The sequence below is a fragment of the Tachypleus tridentatus genome, chromosome 13 (assembly GCF_004210375.1).
Source record: "Tachypleus tridentatus isolate NWPU-2018 chromosome 13, ASM421037v1, whole genome shotgun sequence".
In the NCBI taxonomy this organism is placed as follows: Eukaryota; Metazoa; Arthropoda; class Merostomata; order Xiphosura; family Limulidae; genus Tachypleus; species Tachypleus tridentatus.
This window is the reverse complement of record NC_134837.1, coordinates 110,118,961-110,137,143: the sequence shown is the minus strand read 5'-3', so window position 1 is coordinate 110,137,143 and position 18,183 is coordinate 110,118,961. Positions and strand designations below refer to the sequence as shown.

At 33.5% G+C, this 18,183-nt stretch overlaps 1 protein-coding gene across 1 annotated transcript; it reads right to left on the bottom strand.

The window, feature by feature from the left end:
- Positions 1-5,226: 5,226 nt before the first annotated feature.
- LOC143236240 (low affinity immunoglobulin epsilon Fc receptor-like) lies at positions 5,227-17,426 on the bottom strand. Its single transcript, XM_076474518.1, has 4 exons — positions 17,243-17,426; positions 15,189-15,408; positions 6,425-6,616; positions 5,227-5,633 (listed from the first exon to the last, which is right to left on the bottom strand). The coding sequence occupies exons 2-4, from the start codon at positions 15,256-15,258 to the stop codon at positions 5,227-5,229; spliced, it is 669 nt and encodes a 222-aa protein (XP_076330633.1). The 5' UTR covers positions 15,259-15,408; positions 17,243-17,426.
- Between the last annotated feature and the right edge of the window lie 757 nt (positions 17,427-18,183).

The following is an 18,183-nucleotide window of genomic DNA, read 5'->3' as shown; positions in this document are numbered from 1 at the left end:
ATGTTATTACTGAAGTATACCAGAGCCACACCAAGTCTTCTTATTAAAACTGGTTTTATTTAAGTTCTTTGTAGTTACGTTTTTCCTATGTATTGTGAACCTTTCCTATGTTGACAAGCCAACTCGGACATATCGACTGATATGGATTACAACCATTCCACATATGGATGCTGATATTCCAAAAAGTGCTGCACTTGATAAGTTGTCCGTAAGAACTATTGGAAGTATGACTTCATATCCAAACATTAACATACTTAATGAACAGTCAGTGTATTGTTTCTTTGTTACGCGGTAGATCATCATTAGATATACCAGTTGATCATTGTAATCAGATTAATTTGAGCTTTCAAACTTTCAAAACGAATACTTCACAACTTGGACAAGTCAATCAGTCAAAACAATGGACTGAGAATAATATAATAAATGTAGCAGATTTGCTATTGTACATTTTTTTAGTGTCTATGCTTGTTTTTGTTTTTTTGCATGTGATGTATATATTTTAATTGTATATTGCGCAAGTCCCACCTATTCTCTTGAACGTAAGAATTAACTAGATGTGTACGTAATACTTGTGACTGACAGTTAATGTCGCCAAGCGAACTTTGGTGGATGTTCTAGAGCCTTGCAGGATTGGTATATAGAGACCGACGCGCCGAGAGACGAATGTATTAATAATACTGGGAAACTACAGTTAGTATGCTATAGGCCTAGGAAGCTATCATTGTGATTAACGCCTATGAATCGGAAAACTACAGAACTGAACCAGAAACGTTATAGGTTTCGAATATTACAAACCATTCAACATCAGTGTTTTACTTCGGACGTTATTATTTCTACGAGGAATTGAATATCTTCATCAGTAACAAGTAATCTTGTAAGCGGTGTGAGGCCAATCAAGAAACGACAGCTAACTGGTTTAAGCGAGGTGTAACAATATCAAATCAAACCTGTCATGGAAGGAGCACCATCTGTTGTAACACCACATAATTTATAAGGATTCAGTTCAAACTTTTCTACAACCTTAAGCACTTGTTCACAAATATCCTGTCCTGTGGTTGTGGAGGAAAGGCTTGCCATATCTAAAAAACTCTTCGAAAACATCAAAGCCTGCAGTAACAGCTCTGATGAAAATGACAAGTTGGGATGTGTCATTGATATCAGTGCTTTCATCCAAAGCCAGACTGAAAGCTTCACACGAATTCAATCTCTCTTTCAAAGTTTCTTTGATGTCCTCTGAAAGATCTTTTGTCCTGCGTGATAAATTTACTCGTCGTGGACCTAGATCGTCGATGAAATATTCAGTTCTAGACTGGATATAAAACTAAGTATTGTCTGTAAGTTTGTAGTCCTGTTGTACATAAATCATTGTTTGTAATAACTATTAATAATAACCGTTATTGTAAATTGTATTTTTGTGTGCTTATTAAAATATATTTGTGGTAAAAAAAATTGTTCATATCAATCTTGTTGGCAAATACTATAAATTTGATACATGTTAACAGTTAATTAGCTTCTAAATTCAAATTTCCGGTTATTTGAAATAGTAGTACATTAACTGACTTAACATAATAAATTGAAGACTCGTACGAAATAAATTATAATATGTAATAAAGCACTGCTTTTACCACACATAGCATCTAAAATATCTTAACAAACTATTAAAATTTGCTCCTTGGTTCGTACATATCTCTTCTGGCGCTTCAAAGCGAGCTACCAACTGTTCAACTAATGTGTCAGCATCTGTCTGAGTTAATTTATTAACCAGGGATCATGTTTTAGCTCACCCAGTAAAATAATCAATTACCACTAGGATATATTGATTGCTGTTATGTTCGAAAAAGGGAACTGGCAACATCCAGATCTATTCTCTAAAATGGAGAATCTCTAACTTACTGCCGGACCTTTTTCTATGTACATGTATTTATTTTTCTGGGCCTCATAGGTATTTCAATGTTCTACCATCCCTTTGAATATGTTCAAGTATGTAGCCAGCAAAATTATTTCTCTACTGTGTGTATCATGTCACATTTATAGGATCTAGATTCTCAGAACTCTTAGGACCACTCGTTGCATTACGAATTAACTACCACTCTTGTTTGGGCCTCAACAACGGTATATCTCCCCTTTTATACATTGAACTGATTGATCAAACAGCTGTATATACCATTCTGTGACAGTCATACTTCACCTTACTGCATACCAAATAGTGTCACACCTACTAATCTTGATTCTCTCACGGTTTTTATATCATTGTATTTGGTATCAAATTGTTAATGGAATCTTCATTAATTGTTGTTACTTTGTCAAATCAGATATTTTAAATTTCACAGCATTATTATGGCCAAGGTATATAATTCAACAAATTAACAAACTCTCACCTGCTGGTGAGAAACTATATCTACATTTCAATGTTGTCAGTCCAGTCAGAGCAACACAGTGGAATTACACTTTTGTAATATTACTTTACTCTCTGACTGTCTAAGTTCATTAACAATTTAAATTTACAATCTACTCAAGTACCAATTTTTGGCTGTACAAATATTGGTAAAAATGCTTAGTGATTACTGTTGCTGCTGACGATGTTGTCTTCATCATACAATAATAACATTAGTTATAGTCTGTGTTATTTATAGACTAGAACGTGTTGCACACCATTTTGTACAATTGATAACATTACTCAAATTCCTCTGCCCTGAGCATCAACTACAACCACTCTAGCAGTTGAAATTACTCCAGTTCATCTGAAATTGGATTCAACTTTAGTTACTGATAAAAGCGATGCTGTGGCCACCAAGAATATGTAATATGATACAAAAGGTAGAAACCTTCAGGTTTCTTTCTTATTTGTAGGTTCAGGCTAGTCTACAAGTGCTTTAATTTAGCAGGATCAATAATCTGTTCGTACTGACTATATGTCCGAGAAACTCAGAATGAGAGAACAATTCTCTGGCTTTAGTTTCAAATCTACTTATATTAAACATTGAAATATTGTACTTAATTTTAATGTAGTTTTAAAAATGTTAAAACACGCGCTTATAATTTTTTTTTAAACTACATGCAACGTTTCGTAGTACATACGGTGTTATATGGAAAAAAAGCTTAAACAAAGTCTTTGAAGGTTTAGAATTATACAGAGTCTAAATTACATACACACTGGGTAGAGCACGTTAACAAAATTATTGTCAGAAGAGACCTTGTTGAAGCGTTTTTTATAAATGTTTGCAAAATGGAGAACAAGTATTAAAGATACAGAAATTTGATTTTAGAAATTAAAAGAGCATAGAAAAGTAATAAACAAAAACTGAAAAATTTATAAAATAGTAATTTAATAATGATAATAATAATCAGGGAGATATGAGTAGGTGGTGGCATGTTAACAGGGATGGTAAAGAGATATAGAGGGAAGTTTAATCACTTTGAAGAAAACGTTCATTCATTGTGTATAATGCGAGAAAATTTAGTTTAAACACAATGTTTATGTCCTAGGCTTTAGCGACCATACTTGTTATGGGAGTGGAGGTATGTTTGTTTGTTTTTTTAATTTCGCGCAAAGCTACACGAGGGCTATCTGCGCTAGCCGTCCATAATTTAGCAGCGGTAAACTAGAGGGAAGGCAGCTAGTCATCACCACCCACTACCAACTCTTGGGCTGCTCTTTTACCAACGAATAGTGGGAATGACCGTCATTTTATAGCACCCCACGGCTGAAAGGGCAAGCATGTTTGGTATGACGGGAATTTGAACCCACGAACCTCAGATTAAGAGTCGAGCACCTTAAACACCTGGCCATGCGGGGCCCTTAGTTACAAAGAACTTCTATAAAATATCTGAGAGTGGATGTATTGCATTAGTATCAATATAGAGATGGTCTAAATATGTACTAATTGTTAGTTGCAATTATATTCTTAATAAAATTTCCTTATCTTTTATGTTATGTATCTCTTGTTCCCTCTTTAGAAACCTAATTTATTGAAAGTTTGCATAAAATTAGAAAAATTAAAGATTATATAGTATATCACACACACACATATATATATATATATATATATATCAACTACAATAAAGCTTTAGTTCTTGACCAATCTTCATTTCATCCTTTTTTTGTATTTTACTGAATTTATCATTGGTGTGACCACTCCTTCATTCATGGTGTACTTTTTGGAGCTTCGCCATGAGCTTTCTTCTTTGTACCCCATGCCAATATGGATATCTTCCTTGATACATTCTGCATTGTCTATAAAATCCACCTAGATCATTGTGTATAATTTTATATTTTATTCTTTACACATTCAAATAGTTTAGCTTTCCTTAGTACCTTTAAATCGATTAGTTGTAATATCATTTTAAGTATCCTATATGATAACGTCTAGTTTGCTTTGTACTAAAGTGTATCAATAACGTCTTCAAACAATGACTTATGGTTTGGTCAAGAATTTTATAAACATGTCTAATGAACTATAGTTATGATAGCAACACAGTTTAAAATGGTCAGATGTGCGGAAATAATTTTGTAGCCAATGGTATACCCTTCTTACAGTGAAATCTGTCAGCTTCCAAGAGCATTGTAAATGTGTATTTTAGCATACACCCTAAATCATTAGAAAATTTTAAACCTTTACTTGTGTGTGCTGTGCATATTTTAATTGTACATTTACAGGCCTGTTGAATAACTGTTGAACTTGTGTAATAATACAGTGTTACAATATGAACTTTTGTTTATTGTCCAGGTACACAATGGGCATTTCTTGCACTGTAGATATATGTAATAAAAATAAAACAATTATGTAGATCTGGAGTACAAGGATCGTTATTTCTAAATTTTTTTACCAAAATGTGTAAATCCATCCAATGTGCACAATTTTTTGATAGACAACAAAGAAATTTTCAGCCATCGACCGAAAACATCATATGCCTACAACGGGTATGGAAACCTAATTTTATTATTACAGGCCATCAAACTAACAGATGAGTCACTATATAAACTCAGTTCATTACCTCTCAAAACTTGAAATGTTCTGTACTTTCATTTATTTATTTACTTGAAACATATTGTAAAAAAAGAGCAAACAGTTATTGTTACGCATTATATGAAATATTTAATATTTTAAATAAAATAATTTTATAATTTCGTACACAAAATAGTCCAAATGGTTAAAAGATTTTGCAAAATAAAATGACTTTTTCAACCAATAAGTGAAGAATTTAACAACTCATATAGTTTTTTTTTTATGATTTAGCGTCATATTGGCATATAAATCTACAGAGTGATTGAATACAAGGGTAATCACTGTATTGGTAATTTCTCCATTTTGGCATCGCTACACAGTCTCTACGTTCGCCATAATAACCTACGTCCGGCTCCCCAGGATACCAGTTGAAGAATGTTACAAGTTCTCCAGTCCCATCTCTCCACACTTGTTCATTACCTATATCGTTCACGCTCGTCCACAAACATTCCTCGTTTAGGTCTTTGAGAAAATCGACAATAAAGTTAAAAACTTGCTGGTCGTTGATAAGCAGCGGTTCCATGTTTAAGGTCTGACACTTCCAGTGAGCCATTGTTCCCTGAGTTTTCCACATTAGTTTGTAACATTTGCCTGAGAAAAACCGAGCCTCTTCGTCACACTTGTCATCTGGAGTATAAAATAGAACTGTACTAAAAATGTACACTCACACTGGCATATTAAAGCGGTATTAATAAACGAGATGTGATATTGAAACGACCAGTTTACCCGTTTTAATATAAATTTCATTCAAAGTATTTCATTCCATTAAGCTTGGACTTGAAGTAACCTTCTTGTTAATGTACCCCTTATTAGAAATCAGATTCGCGGCGCTTGTACCGTTGCCTTAAAACTTACTCTGCGCAATGGAGCCATAGGTACTTTAATATCCCATTGTTTAGTCAGACAAGTCCAGCCTAAGAATTGACAGTTGATTACTTCACTAATATAAAATAATGGGGAGCTGTGCCTTTGTACAGCATCGCGAAAAATTCTGAACAAAACCAGCATAATTTTTAGAAAATTTCAGTTTTAAAACAGTGTGGCATATAGTAGAAGGGTAAATAACTATTGTGGTGGATATTGGTAAATAACTGTTTGCATTTTCACTACAAGTTTCAAAATATATCACTACCATGAGCGAAGAGTTCAAAAATCATTTTAAGTTTTTCTTATTCTTGTACATGGCTTCAAATGAACGGTCGTCAAAACCTAAACCTTTCAGGGTTTATTCTCACTGTCTATTTTATTATTAATCTACCAGTGTGAGCAGTGAAATTAAACATTTGGCAAAAGAAAATATGGTTAAACTAGACAAACTAGTTTTCATAATAAATACTTATTTTATGATTTTTTAAAACTGAATTCAAATCATTGTTAGCTCATATTTCAGACTAGAAACAAAAAATAACGTAATTTACCACAGAATGGAATGTCTGACCAACGACCTGTCGACAAACACGTTATTTCTGAAGGTCCTACAATGATCTTGGACACAGGGCATTTGACGTTGCAGCTGGTGTCAGTTTCTCTCGAGCAGGTTTCTTCAAGCATCAGATCGGGTGGAAGTTCTTCTTCTGTGCAATAATCACTGTCTTTCTGAGAATGTCTCACTAGAAATAAAGTAAAAAATGTTATATAGTATCAGAAAAAGTCCCAATCAGAATAACACAGGCAAACTAGCTAAACCTTTATAAAGTCGACAAATGTGTATTCTAATATAGAAGGCAGAAATAAACTTGTAAAATGGTTATAAGGTAAAAATATATTGGTATTTAAAATAATACATCATTAAAACTGCTATCACTTTTATAAATAATAATTTCATAAAAAATTCTAAGATACTTTCAGTTATCGTACACGGAGATTCAGATGATATTAAAATTACATGTTAGTTAATGTAATTTAGTGAAAGAACAGGTCAGTCGGAATGGTTGTCTTTAAAACCAGAGGTAGAGTATGCTATAAAAACGTAACACTGTGATACCTTCTGCTTTGAATTTATTTGAATTAGAGATCATAATAAAAACATTACGTAATAAAGAGTAAAAACATTATTGAGATTACAAATAAACTACTAATAAGTAAAGAGATACCCACTCCAGAGAGAATATTGTTTTGTTAAATAAACAAACATGAAATAAAAATAAAAGATTACAAAAAGCATTTACTGAATTTACTATTTGTAATACGTAAGGCAGAAGCAAAGTTACAAAAATCGTAACTACAAGATTTGAAATTTAAACCTATGGGATTGCACTTTTCTCGTGGTTAAGAATTTGGATGTCAATGCCTCTAGATATGTGTTGTTTAGGATTCTTTTACAATAAAAGTCAATAATGTACCACTCATGCTTGATAGAGTTCGTATTTAACAACTGATACGAAAATGGTAATGTTTTGACCTTCAAGCCACCGATTTGTAATTCTGGTTAAGTGTACAGAAGTCACATCTTTAAAAATACATTTTTAAGTTCGTCGTTAGTGTGACAGAAAATATTTGTTGTTTGAGAATTTTGATGTACTGAGAAGCAGAGTCTGTTCCTTCACATACCTCTAACTGTGATCATCCACCAACCCGAATGGCATCTACACCGTGACAGAATTAATGCCACACTTAATTGTGTTTTACAAATGGTCAAACGAGAGATCCTGGAAAAACAATTACTAAACCCAGATGTGTCTAATGTCCGAAAATTATGCAAATATGGCGTCACTAGCATAAATTACAAATATAAAATGTTATATAATATCAAGTATGGTTGTCGTTATTAGGAGGGCCCGGCATGGACAGGTGGGTTTAGGCGTGCGTCCCTGTCGCACCAAACATGCTCGCCTTTTCAGCCGTGGGGTGCTATAAAATGACGGTCAATCCCACTATTCGTTGGTAAAAGAGTAGCCCAAAAGTTGGCGGCGGGTGGTGATGACTAGCTGCCTTCCCTCTAGTCTTACACTGCTAAATTAGGGACGGCTAGCGCAGATAGCCCTCGAGTAGCTTTGCGCGAAATTAAAAAAAAAAAACGTTATTGGGATTATTCCGTGTTAAAATCTAAAATAGCCTGGAAATGAGTTAAACTGTTGTTTGTATTTAGAAGTTAATTAAATGTTGATATGTATCAAATTTATGATGTTCGCCAACAAGATTTATATACACAGTTCTCTTTCTTAATACAAATGTATTTTAATATACAAATAGTAATACAATTTATGACAATGGTTATTACAAATAGTTAATACAAATGTTGGTATATTTGATACGGAACTTCCTTAATATCTTATCGGGGGTTCACTATGATCGAATTAATTTTGAGTTGTTATAGGTACAATTCACTTAACGGGGAGCTAGCTAGCTCTTCTCTGATCACACGTGAATTTTCCCCGCCGAAGTTTTATAATGTCTTTTTAAAAATACTAATGTCCGATATTAATCCGCTGAAGTTAAACACTCTGTAATGTTCGAAATCTATGAACGTTTCTGGTAAAAAAAATCCCAACTTCCCGATTAATAAGCTTTAATCACTGTTACAACTTCTGTGGTTTATAGTATACTCACTGTAGCAGACTAGTAATATATATTGTCTCTTGATGGGTTGTGTTGGTTAATTTATAAGCTTTAGGCGAGATTCAGGAAACTTTAGCTAAAACATCAAAAGCGTTATAAGCTAGTGTTTTTGTACAACATATATTGTTGATTCTTACACTCGGGAATATTCCACAATTTTCTTGAAGAGGCGGAAATTCTGCAACACGCAATTAACAGCAAAGTTACATGCATTTTTAAATGTATATGTAACTGAAAGAGACATCGATATTAAAATAAATATTTAATAATAAATCCGTCACACCTTCCTTCTTAGAAAATAAAAGAATCACGTCAGACAATTGTTAACTAAAACATATGTATATACATTGATAACAATACATTGTCATAGAATTACACAACTTCAGTAATAATGACAGTATACAATACAGTCAATACAAATAACCTTATGAACATAAAATTACATATTATGTGAAAGTGCATTATCATCAGCACAAATGTTATAAACCCCTTTAACATTGATTATTTTCAAGTCATACTCTAGTAAAGTTAAACTCTAATTTAACAGTCTTCTGTTTTTGCCTCTCATTTGGTTCAGAAAACATCAACGGGTTATGTGAATGATAATAGGTTATTGTGATGCAGATACATAAACACTGAAATTTTCTAAAGCTAGCATCAAAGCCAATGTTTCTTTTTCCATGGTAGAATAGTTCTTTTAGTGATAATTAAACTTTAAAAAACAAACACAGAGGATGTTCAATATTTTGTCGTCTGATTGTAAGAGAATAGCAGAGTACCACATTCTCTAGCATCAACACAACATTATCATGCGTGAGTTTTTCACCGCTGAAGTTATATAAAGTTATGTATCAAATTCAGGCGCCATCAATATAGGGTAAGTACACAATAAAGATATGACCGTTACAAAAGCAGACTGACATGTTAGGGACCACTTGAAATTTTGATTTCTCTTCAATAGGTTTGTGAATGATACAGTGATGTTAGGAACATTTTTACAAAAGTTCCTAAGATAACCAGCCATTTTCAAAAATATCATCACATATTTCTTGTTGGTAGGAGTTGAATAATATCGATACAATCAACTTTGGCCTGAATTAAAGAAACTTGGCCATGGTTTACTGCATGAACTAAGTAAATATCTTTAGCTTTATAGAAGTTACATTCTACGAAATTTACAGTGAGATTGACTTTATAAGCCTCTCAAAAACACCACGAATATGCATAGATGTTCTTCCCAGATGTCACTGTAAATCACAATATCATCAACTTGAATTCCAACATCTGACATATTGTTGAGACATTCGTTCATCATCAGCTAAAAAGCTGCTTGAGAATTTGTCGTCCTAAACAACATTACATTGTACTGGTATAATCCATCAGGAGTAACAAAGGCAGGAATTTCTTCTGGCCTGTCAGTTAGACAAACAACCCAGTATCCCTTTAGTATGTCACAATTTGTAAGATCTCTGGCTTTTACAACTTTATTAATACAATCCTCCATTATTGGAATAGGATAGAAATCTGTCTTTGTCAAAACTTTTAATCTGCAAAAGTCTGTACAGAATCTACCCGAACTATCAGATTTAGGAATCTGCATACAAGGTGAAGACCAATCACTTTTACTGGGCTCTATAATGCCGTTTATCAGCATATAAGATATTACTTTCCATATTTTATAGGTCTTGATTGAATTCACACGATAGGAATGTTGTTTCACTGGGAAAGCGTCATTTATATTTACATCACGAACAACGATACTGGTTTGATTAAAAACGCCTGGAATTATGCATTTGTATTCAATCAGTATACTAGCAAGTTGATTTTCTCATTAGTAGGCAAGTAATCAAGTTTTGAATCAAGATTGACCAAAATGTTAGAATTACTCAGTTTGATGTTGCATTCAACTCTAAATATTATCAACTTTATGGATGTTTGAGTCAAAGCAACTGTCATCATAACGGCTAAAATGTTTACTGATGCATCTCGGATTTGACAGGGCTTCAACATACTGATATGGCACAGTTAGGTAGCCATTCGATGACCAGGTGATTTTACAACTTAGTCTACATTAATTATTTCTGAACAACCTCATAGGGACCATGATACCTAACTTTGTCTAATTCTTGGCCAAAAGAAATGTCTCATAATTTTGTCATATGTCGTGTTGCCACCTAAATAACCTACCATGGAGAGTCTGTGGGCAACTTTCAATATTTCAGAACGATATGCTTTGGGAGCATCGATTCCGTAAACTGGTATATCTGGTGATTTCTATATCCTCACAAGCACCTCATATTATAAATGATAACCATTTGGAATTTTATCCGGTTCAACTCTTGGGAGTGCATATTTAAATAGTGGAGAGATATGTGGATCCTTTCCCTGCTCAGCGATCACTTTACTTCTAGCAAATGGAACTTAACCAGGTGAACCAGATTTCTCACATCCACCATTGTCACTCACCAAAGAATTGTCAGTAGGGCAATTATCCACATGATCCGTGTCAGATCAAAAGAATGTCTGATATAAATATATAATATCGCCCTCCGAACACGTGTTTATCATTTATTTCTGGTTTAATTTCTTAGTCTGAGATCGAGTTACAAAACAAGAGGGTAATACACTGTGATTATCTTCACCAACAACATCATTCTTAGATAAATCAGTGATCAGCTTGCTAATCATTTTGGGTTCGGTAACATCTTTTTCCCCAGTCAAATCGTTTCCCAACAATAATGACACACTTAATTGGCAGAGTAAGTTTTACTACAACCATAACTGGTCCTAAAAATAGGTATGATGCTAAATAAATGTTATAAAGAGGAACATTAACAAAGACATCCTCAATACTTTGAACAATAACAGACCCACTATGGCAGAACTTGAATCTAAAGACAATACGCCTTCTAACAACAATTACTGTGTCGCCCCAGTGACACGTAAAATATATATGGGTATGGGATTAGTAGTGTAATTAGTCAGAGACACAGAACCAACAGACGCAAAAGGTCTGAATTCCTCCCTAACTACACCAGCTTTATATTATAGATAAAATCAACACCACCAGGTGATCTAGTGAAACTACGTCCACATGTAGACATGAACACACTGGATATTGCTTCCTTTTCTTTTTTAAACACCAATAATCGGAAATAACATGATAAGGTTTACAAAAGTGGCAGACAGATTTTGATGAAACTTTTTTCCATGTACAAGAGGATTTTAAACTAAAAAAACTTAATTTTTAGAAGAATCCTCAACTTTGCTGTATTGAGCACATATAGGTTTTTGCTGAGATGGCAAGAATTTCTTTTTATGACAAGTTTTTTATATGTTAAAGGGTAATCATTGGAAAAGCAGCTACTTCCTGTAGTGTTTCAACTTTTTTCAGCCACATAAGTTTAGAGGTCGCCACTTTCACAACGTTTAAATTCCCCAATTTGACATAAATGTTTTAGTTTGTCTAAACTTTAGCCAATATGCATAGAATTACACGATCAATCAAAGTAAACCTCTTTTTCGTGGGTAAATTCCACACAAGTTTGATTATCTCAAAACTTTTGGCGATAAGCCTCCTGTACTAATTCGTATGCTTTGAAAATAATTATTTTAATCCAATCATAATCCATACACGTTTCTAGAAGGATAGTGGCATAAGCTTCTTGTGCTTTGTCAGTTAAAACACTTTGAAACAATAATAATAACTATTTTTCAATGGGCCATTCCATGGTTTGCAACTTTCTCAAAATGTAGGAAATATTACATTTACATTAAATGGTGATACTTTGATATATCAGTTGAGTTAAAAGTTGTCATTTTGCCTTGTTCGATCTCAGATGAGTATAATTTCCACTTCTTTCTCGACTTCAATTCTGGCTTGTTCGACTTCGAGACGTTTACTCTCTTTTTCCAATTCGACACAAGCTTGTTTTTTCTCTTTTTTGGCTACGATACAGGCTTGTTCAAGCTCCATTTGTTTGAGTTTTAGCTGGATCTTTAACTTATCTTTATCACTCAGCCCTGATTCGCTAATACGAATACTACTGCTTATTCACACAACAAATCATCATCAACTAGTAATTAAACAATTTTTTTTATTTCATTTCTTTATCATTAACTTCAAAGCTTCTAATTCTACAATTCTGACAATTTTGAGCAATCCACTTTTGTAATATCTTTCTAGCTGTTCGAGGGAGGGTGAAAAAAAAACTTGATAATCAAACATGATTAAACCTTGTTGGCACTGATAAATATAAACTGGATTATGATTTAACTTTGAATTTCGGCCCGACATGGCCAGGTGGGTTAAGGCGTGCGACTCGTAATCTAAGGATCGCGGGTTCGCATCCCCGTCGCACCAAACATCCTCGCCTTTTCAGCTGTGGGGGCGTTATAACATGACGGTCAATCCAACTATTTGTTGGTGAAAGAGTAGCCCAAGAGTTGGCGGTGAGTGGTGATGACTAGCTACCTTCCCTCTAGTCTTACACTGCTAAATTAAGGACGGCTAGCACAGATAGCCTTCGAGTAGCTTTGCGCGAAACTCAAAAAAGAAAGAAACAAACTTTAAATTTAGATCGAATTTTGTCTCTGATTCAGATCCCGTACAAGGCCCCAATTTATTACGTTACTTATTACAATTTGAAATAGAATGAAACTGAGTTAAACTGTAATTTAAATTTTAAAGTTAATTAAATGTAAAGATGTATCAACTTTATTATATTTACCAACAAGATTAATACACACAGTTTTCTTTATTAATACAAATATATTTTAATACATAAATAATAATACAATTTATAATAACTGCTATTACAAACAGTTAATACAAATAATGATTTACATACAAAAGTTTTATGAACTTGCAAACAGTATTGAGTCTTCTATCTGATTCGGAACTACTTTAATAATTTATTGAGGGTCCACGACGTGCAAATTAATTCTGACTTTATATGGATACAATTTACTTAACGAAGAGCTAACTAGCTCTTCACACTTGAGTTTTTCACAGCCGAAATTACATAATGTCTTTGTAAAAATACTAATGTCCGATATTAATCCGCTGAAGTTAAACAATTTTTAATGTTTGAAATGTAGCAACGTTTTTGATAAAAAAATCCCAACTTCCTGATTAATAAGCTGTAGTTATAGCTTTTAAGGTTTATGGTATACTAAATGTAGTAAACCAGTAATCTGCACTGTATCTTCGCATGTTGTACTGGTTAATGTATAAACATTAGGCAAGATTCTAGAAATTTCAGTTAAAAGAACAATATTATAGTGCTTTCGTACAACATATATTGCTGATAAGAATCTTCTACAATTTTCGTGAAGAGGCGGAAATTTCGAAACAGAAATGTCACAACATAAAGTACATGCATTCCTAAACACATATATATACAACTGAAACAAACATCGGTATTAAGATAAATATATAATAGTAAATACGTCGCATGATGTATAATATTACCTAATATTACCTGGTATAAGGAGTATCTCCAGCCTAGCTCTCCTACGAATGCAACCCATACTGTGAAGTTAATTTACGAACACGCCTGGACCTGTTACAGCACATACAAGCGGTACAAATGTATCTCAGAACGACTGGTATAGGTATTAACACTTTTACTAATAACGAGAAAGACTTACCGGCCGTCTTGAGAATACATATTATTCCAAAACAGTGGAAGTCACTTGACATAGGTTAATATAAACACTTCTCTCAGGGCAGAAGGAGATCATTATTTTGGTTTTAAATGCTTAAGCTGCGTAAAAACTTACGTTTTCCTAAATAAGTAAAACTGCATTGCCACATTCGTTATGAACGATAGCATTATAAGTGCCTGCCTTTCTATCATCCAGCTATGCGACCTCGTCAAACTATGGTTAATTATCAAAAGGCTTGGCATGGCCAGGTAGTTAAGGCGCTCGACTCGTAATCTGACGGTCGTGGGTTCGAATCCCTGTTACACTAAACATGTTCGCCCTTTCAAGCGTTGGGACGTTATAATGTGACGGTCAATCCCACTATTCGTTGGTAAAAGAGTAGCCCAAGAGTTGGCGGTGGGTGGTGATGACTAACTACCTTTCCTCTAGTCTTTCACCGCTAAATTAGGGATGGCTAGCGCAGATAACCCTCGTGTAGCTTTGTACGAAATTCAACAAATAATTATCAGAATTTCTCATTTCGTAGCACGGATGTCTATACCCTGTGGTCATTACCAACTTATACCTGCGTTTATAACTCCGTCTTCTTTACACATGACGTCTTGAGGATGTTCGATCAATATTTTCTTGATAACTGATTATAAATATATCTTATTCGTCATGGAAAGAACAGACTTTTCCATTGACTATCACAAGATGACTTGCATTAGTTTTCACTTTTTATTTTACAAATTTCATGTTTAATTTCAACGCTCTTTATCCCCCCCCCCCTGCAATCCCACAGAATGAGGAGACCAGCATTTCAAAGGATTTTTGTAATGAAATATTGTAATGGTTGTTTTCGGTTTCTTAGCAATGTTTTAGTGTTCAAATTGGGAGTAACGCAGTAGCTTGGAAGTAATTAATAAACTGGCAGTTTTAGGGCACTCTTATAGAAACGTATAAAAAACTCACAACAGTAGGGATAACTGGACCATCCTCCTGATGACAAGCACTTGATTATGTCAGGTCCTTGCATCATCATGCCCGAGTAGCATATAATGCTACAATTTGTTCCAGGTTTAGCGTGTGGATAACAAGAAGAAATAATTCGTAAACTCCGTGGTAACTGGTTTTCTTTACAGAAAGTCTGACGCTGTGAAGAAAGAGCTTGTTCTTTTTTCCAGATCGGGTTCTATAAGGAGCATAATAGTAACAACGTAATAAACCATCTAATACTGACTTTCTTATAACAGCTTTCAATCAAACAGTTAAGATGTCTCTTTTACGCTCTAATGTTAGAGTTGTGTTTAGAATAGTAACATGTTAATGGAGGACTATTTCAAGCATTCTTTTATCGTATAAAAGTGAACTTCCTGAGATCAACAACATAATTATGTAATTTATACTGTTTTTCATTTTAAGGTTTTACATGATACAAATTATGCAAATACATTATTGAATATTGATAGTGAAGTTAAAAGTTTATTATTTGATTGTTGCTTCCTGAACAAAATATGTTAATAGAAATAATTACAAAAATATACAAACTACACACATGTAGAAAACAAACAGTAAAAGAACTAGTAATTGGAACTAGATTGGGAACGTATTAATAATACAGAACATTATCAAATAAAATACAAAAAATGAATAAGTTTTATAATGTCCTTATATTGTGTATACGAGTTCTTCACACAGGGCGTTACAAGTTATTTGTATACAACCGTACAGTTTCTCTATGTATGAATATATAATATTCTTCCAAATATTCTGTGATACTCCACACAATTCAGTCAGGCTATTTTGTTGTTGGTTTTTATCTTCTCAATGCTTATGTCGAGTATTGTAAATGCATTAACTATGATACATTCTTCTTTCTACCACTGACTGTTACCGAAGGACGATAGAAACTTGGGTTTATCTTTACAGAAAAACAACTTACAGCTCTTCACATTCAACTGGTTGTGGTCTGGTGCTTATTTCACCTTTTTCATCTGGTTACTATTTTTACAGCGATTTTTAAGACACAGCTACACGACCACTAAGACCATTTCGTGCTAATGTGCATCTCACTTTTTCGAGATTGATTTTACATCTATATTCACAGCAGTTTTAATGAATTGGAAAACGTTTACTCGATCATGGTCTACATGATAAAGAACATGCCACGTGATACGTGGCATCACTCCTGGAGTGATAATTTCTTCTATTTGCAGAACTATTTGCACGTAGTCTCTTAATTACGTATAGTGCATACAGTTCCTATGAAACATGGAGTCTTGCCGAAAATTCCTGACATTGGGATCACCTTGACTGCTAAAGAATTTGATTTCAACGCGCTTGCCAAACGGTATGTTAATCCTTGGATTAATAATTGGCTCACACTTCGACTATTATTGGACATATTGTGGCTCTCTGTACATTTATAGGTTGTATATTGGTGTGGAAATTTCTGATGGTTATATCAGTTATTCACAATATTAACTGTCAACATGGGACTTTACTATGGTGCAGTTCATTTTCACAAAATAAAAAGTTTCCTCTTATACCCCTTATCTTTATCATTTCCATAACTGTGTTAAAAATATACAGAGGATTAACTACTTCAAGATGCACCACATTTTGTTAATCGGCTCTTGTTATAAATAATTTTAGAGCCTAGGTTAATCCTTACTGGTTTGTTTTCAAATTTTATTAAGTTTTAATGGAAATTCTAAATATGTATTCCGAACACATCTTTACGAACTGAATCATGAATATTCTGTGTCGGTAAAGGCTATTAACATAACCTTCCCAAAAACAAATAATTGTAAATGGTATCACACTAACTACGAAGTACTAAGTAATGTCAAAATGTGGTTTTGATACATAACAATCCACAATGGCATTATACCTGCTGTAGTTTCACGTGAGTCACTAATTTTTATATTCAAAATTGTTTTAATACAATGTATTCAACCCTTTGGATATACAGTACTCCCGAAACTGTGCAAGCCAAAGATCCAATACTCATAACGTGCACTCACCACAGGTTGGAACTTCTGACCATTCTCCGGATGGAAGACATTTAATGACAGGAGCACCTTTCAAGTTCTCTCCATGACCACACGACACCCGACAGATATGACTCTGTGTTCTCAAGCACCCAACCTCAATATGAATATAGTTTGGTAATGTATCCAGCGAACAGGTAAAGTTCAGAGGTTTCTGAACAACACTTGTACCATTATAATCTGAAAGACATAATAAATATAAAATTTAGTTAACTTTAAATAAATGTTTATCGGTATTTAAAATACAAAATTATGAATGTATTTTATGAAATAAATTTAACAAAAAGTTTTACGCAATGACACTTAATCTGGTAGAAAGGCAAGCTTTGAATCACATATACTTGAAACTGAAGGTACCCAAACATTAATGTGTAGTTTTAAAAGAAATATCAAAATAAGTATATCTATCATCTTGAAACAGTTTATGTTCCAGAATTGATGTGACTGAGACTGTAAATGAAAATGGTACATATCTTATTAAAACCACCAGACTAGAAGTTTAAAAAGTCGGTCCACGTTTATATTCGATAAAATTACAAGAAAGCAAAATAACTTCAGTATTATAAGTAATCAGGCTATAAAACATGTAATGGAAATTTTAAACGGTTTCATCATCTGAAGTCCGATAGATTTATTCCATGTACAACAGCTTAAAACTGTTCATTTGAACATTGATTTGGTAAGTGACCAAAAAAAATTTAACTTATTAACTAGCTCATTTTGACTTTGCCATAACAAAATAACGTAAGAAATACATTGTACGAGTATTCGAAAGTGGATATTCAACACTTTGCGGGTTGGTAATAGTAAAATACATAAATAACGTACTGGAATAAATTACTTCATTACGTCCACACACCGGGGTACTTATAAAAATATGGTCGTTAACAAAGTTCATACCATTTTAATTTCTA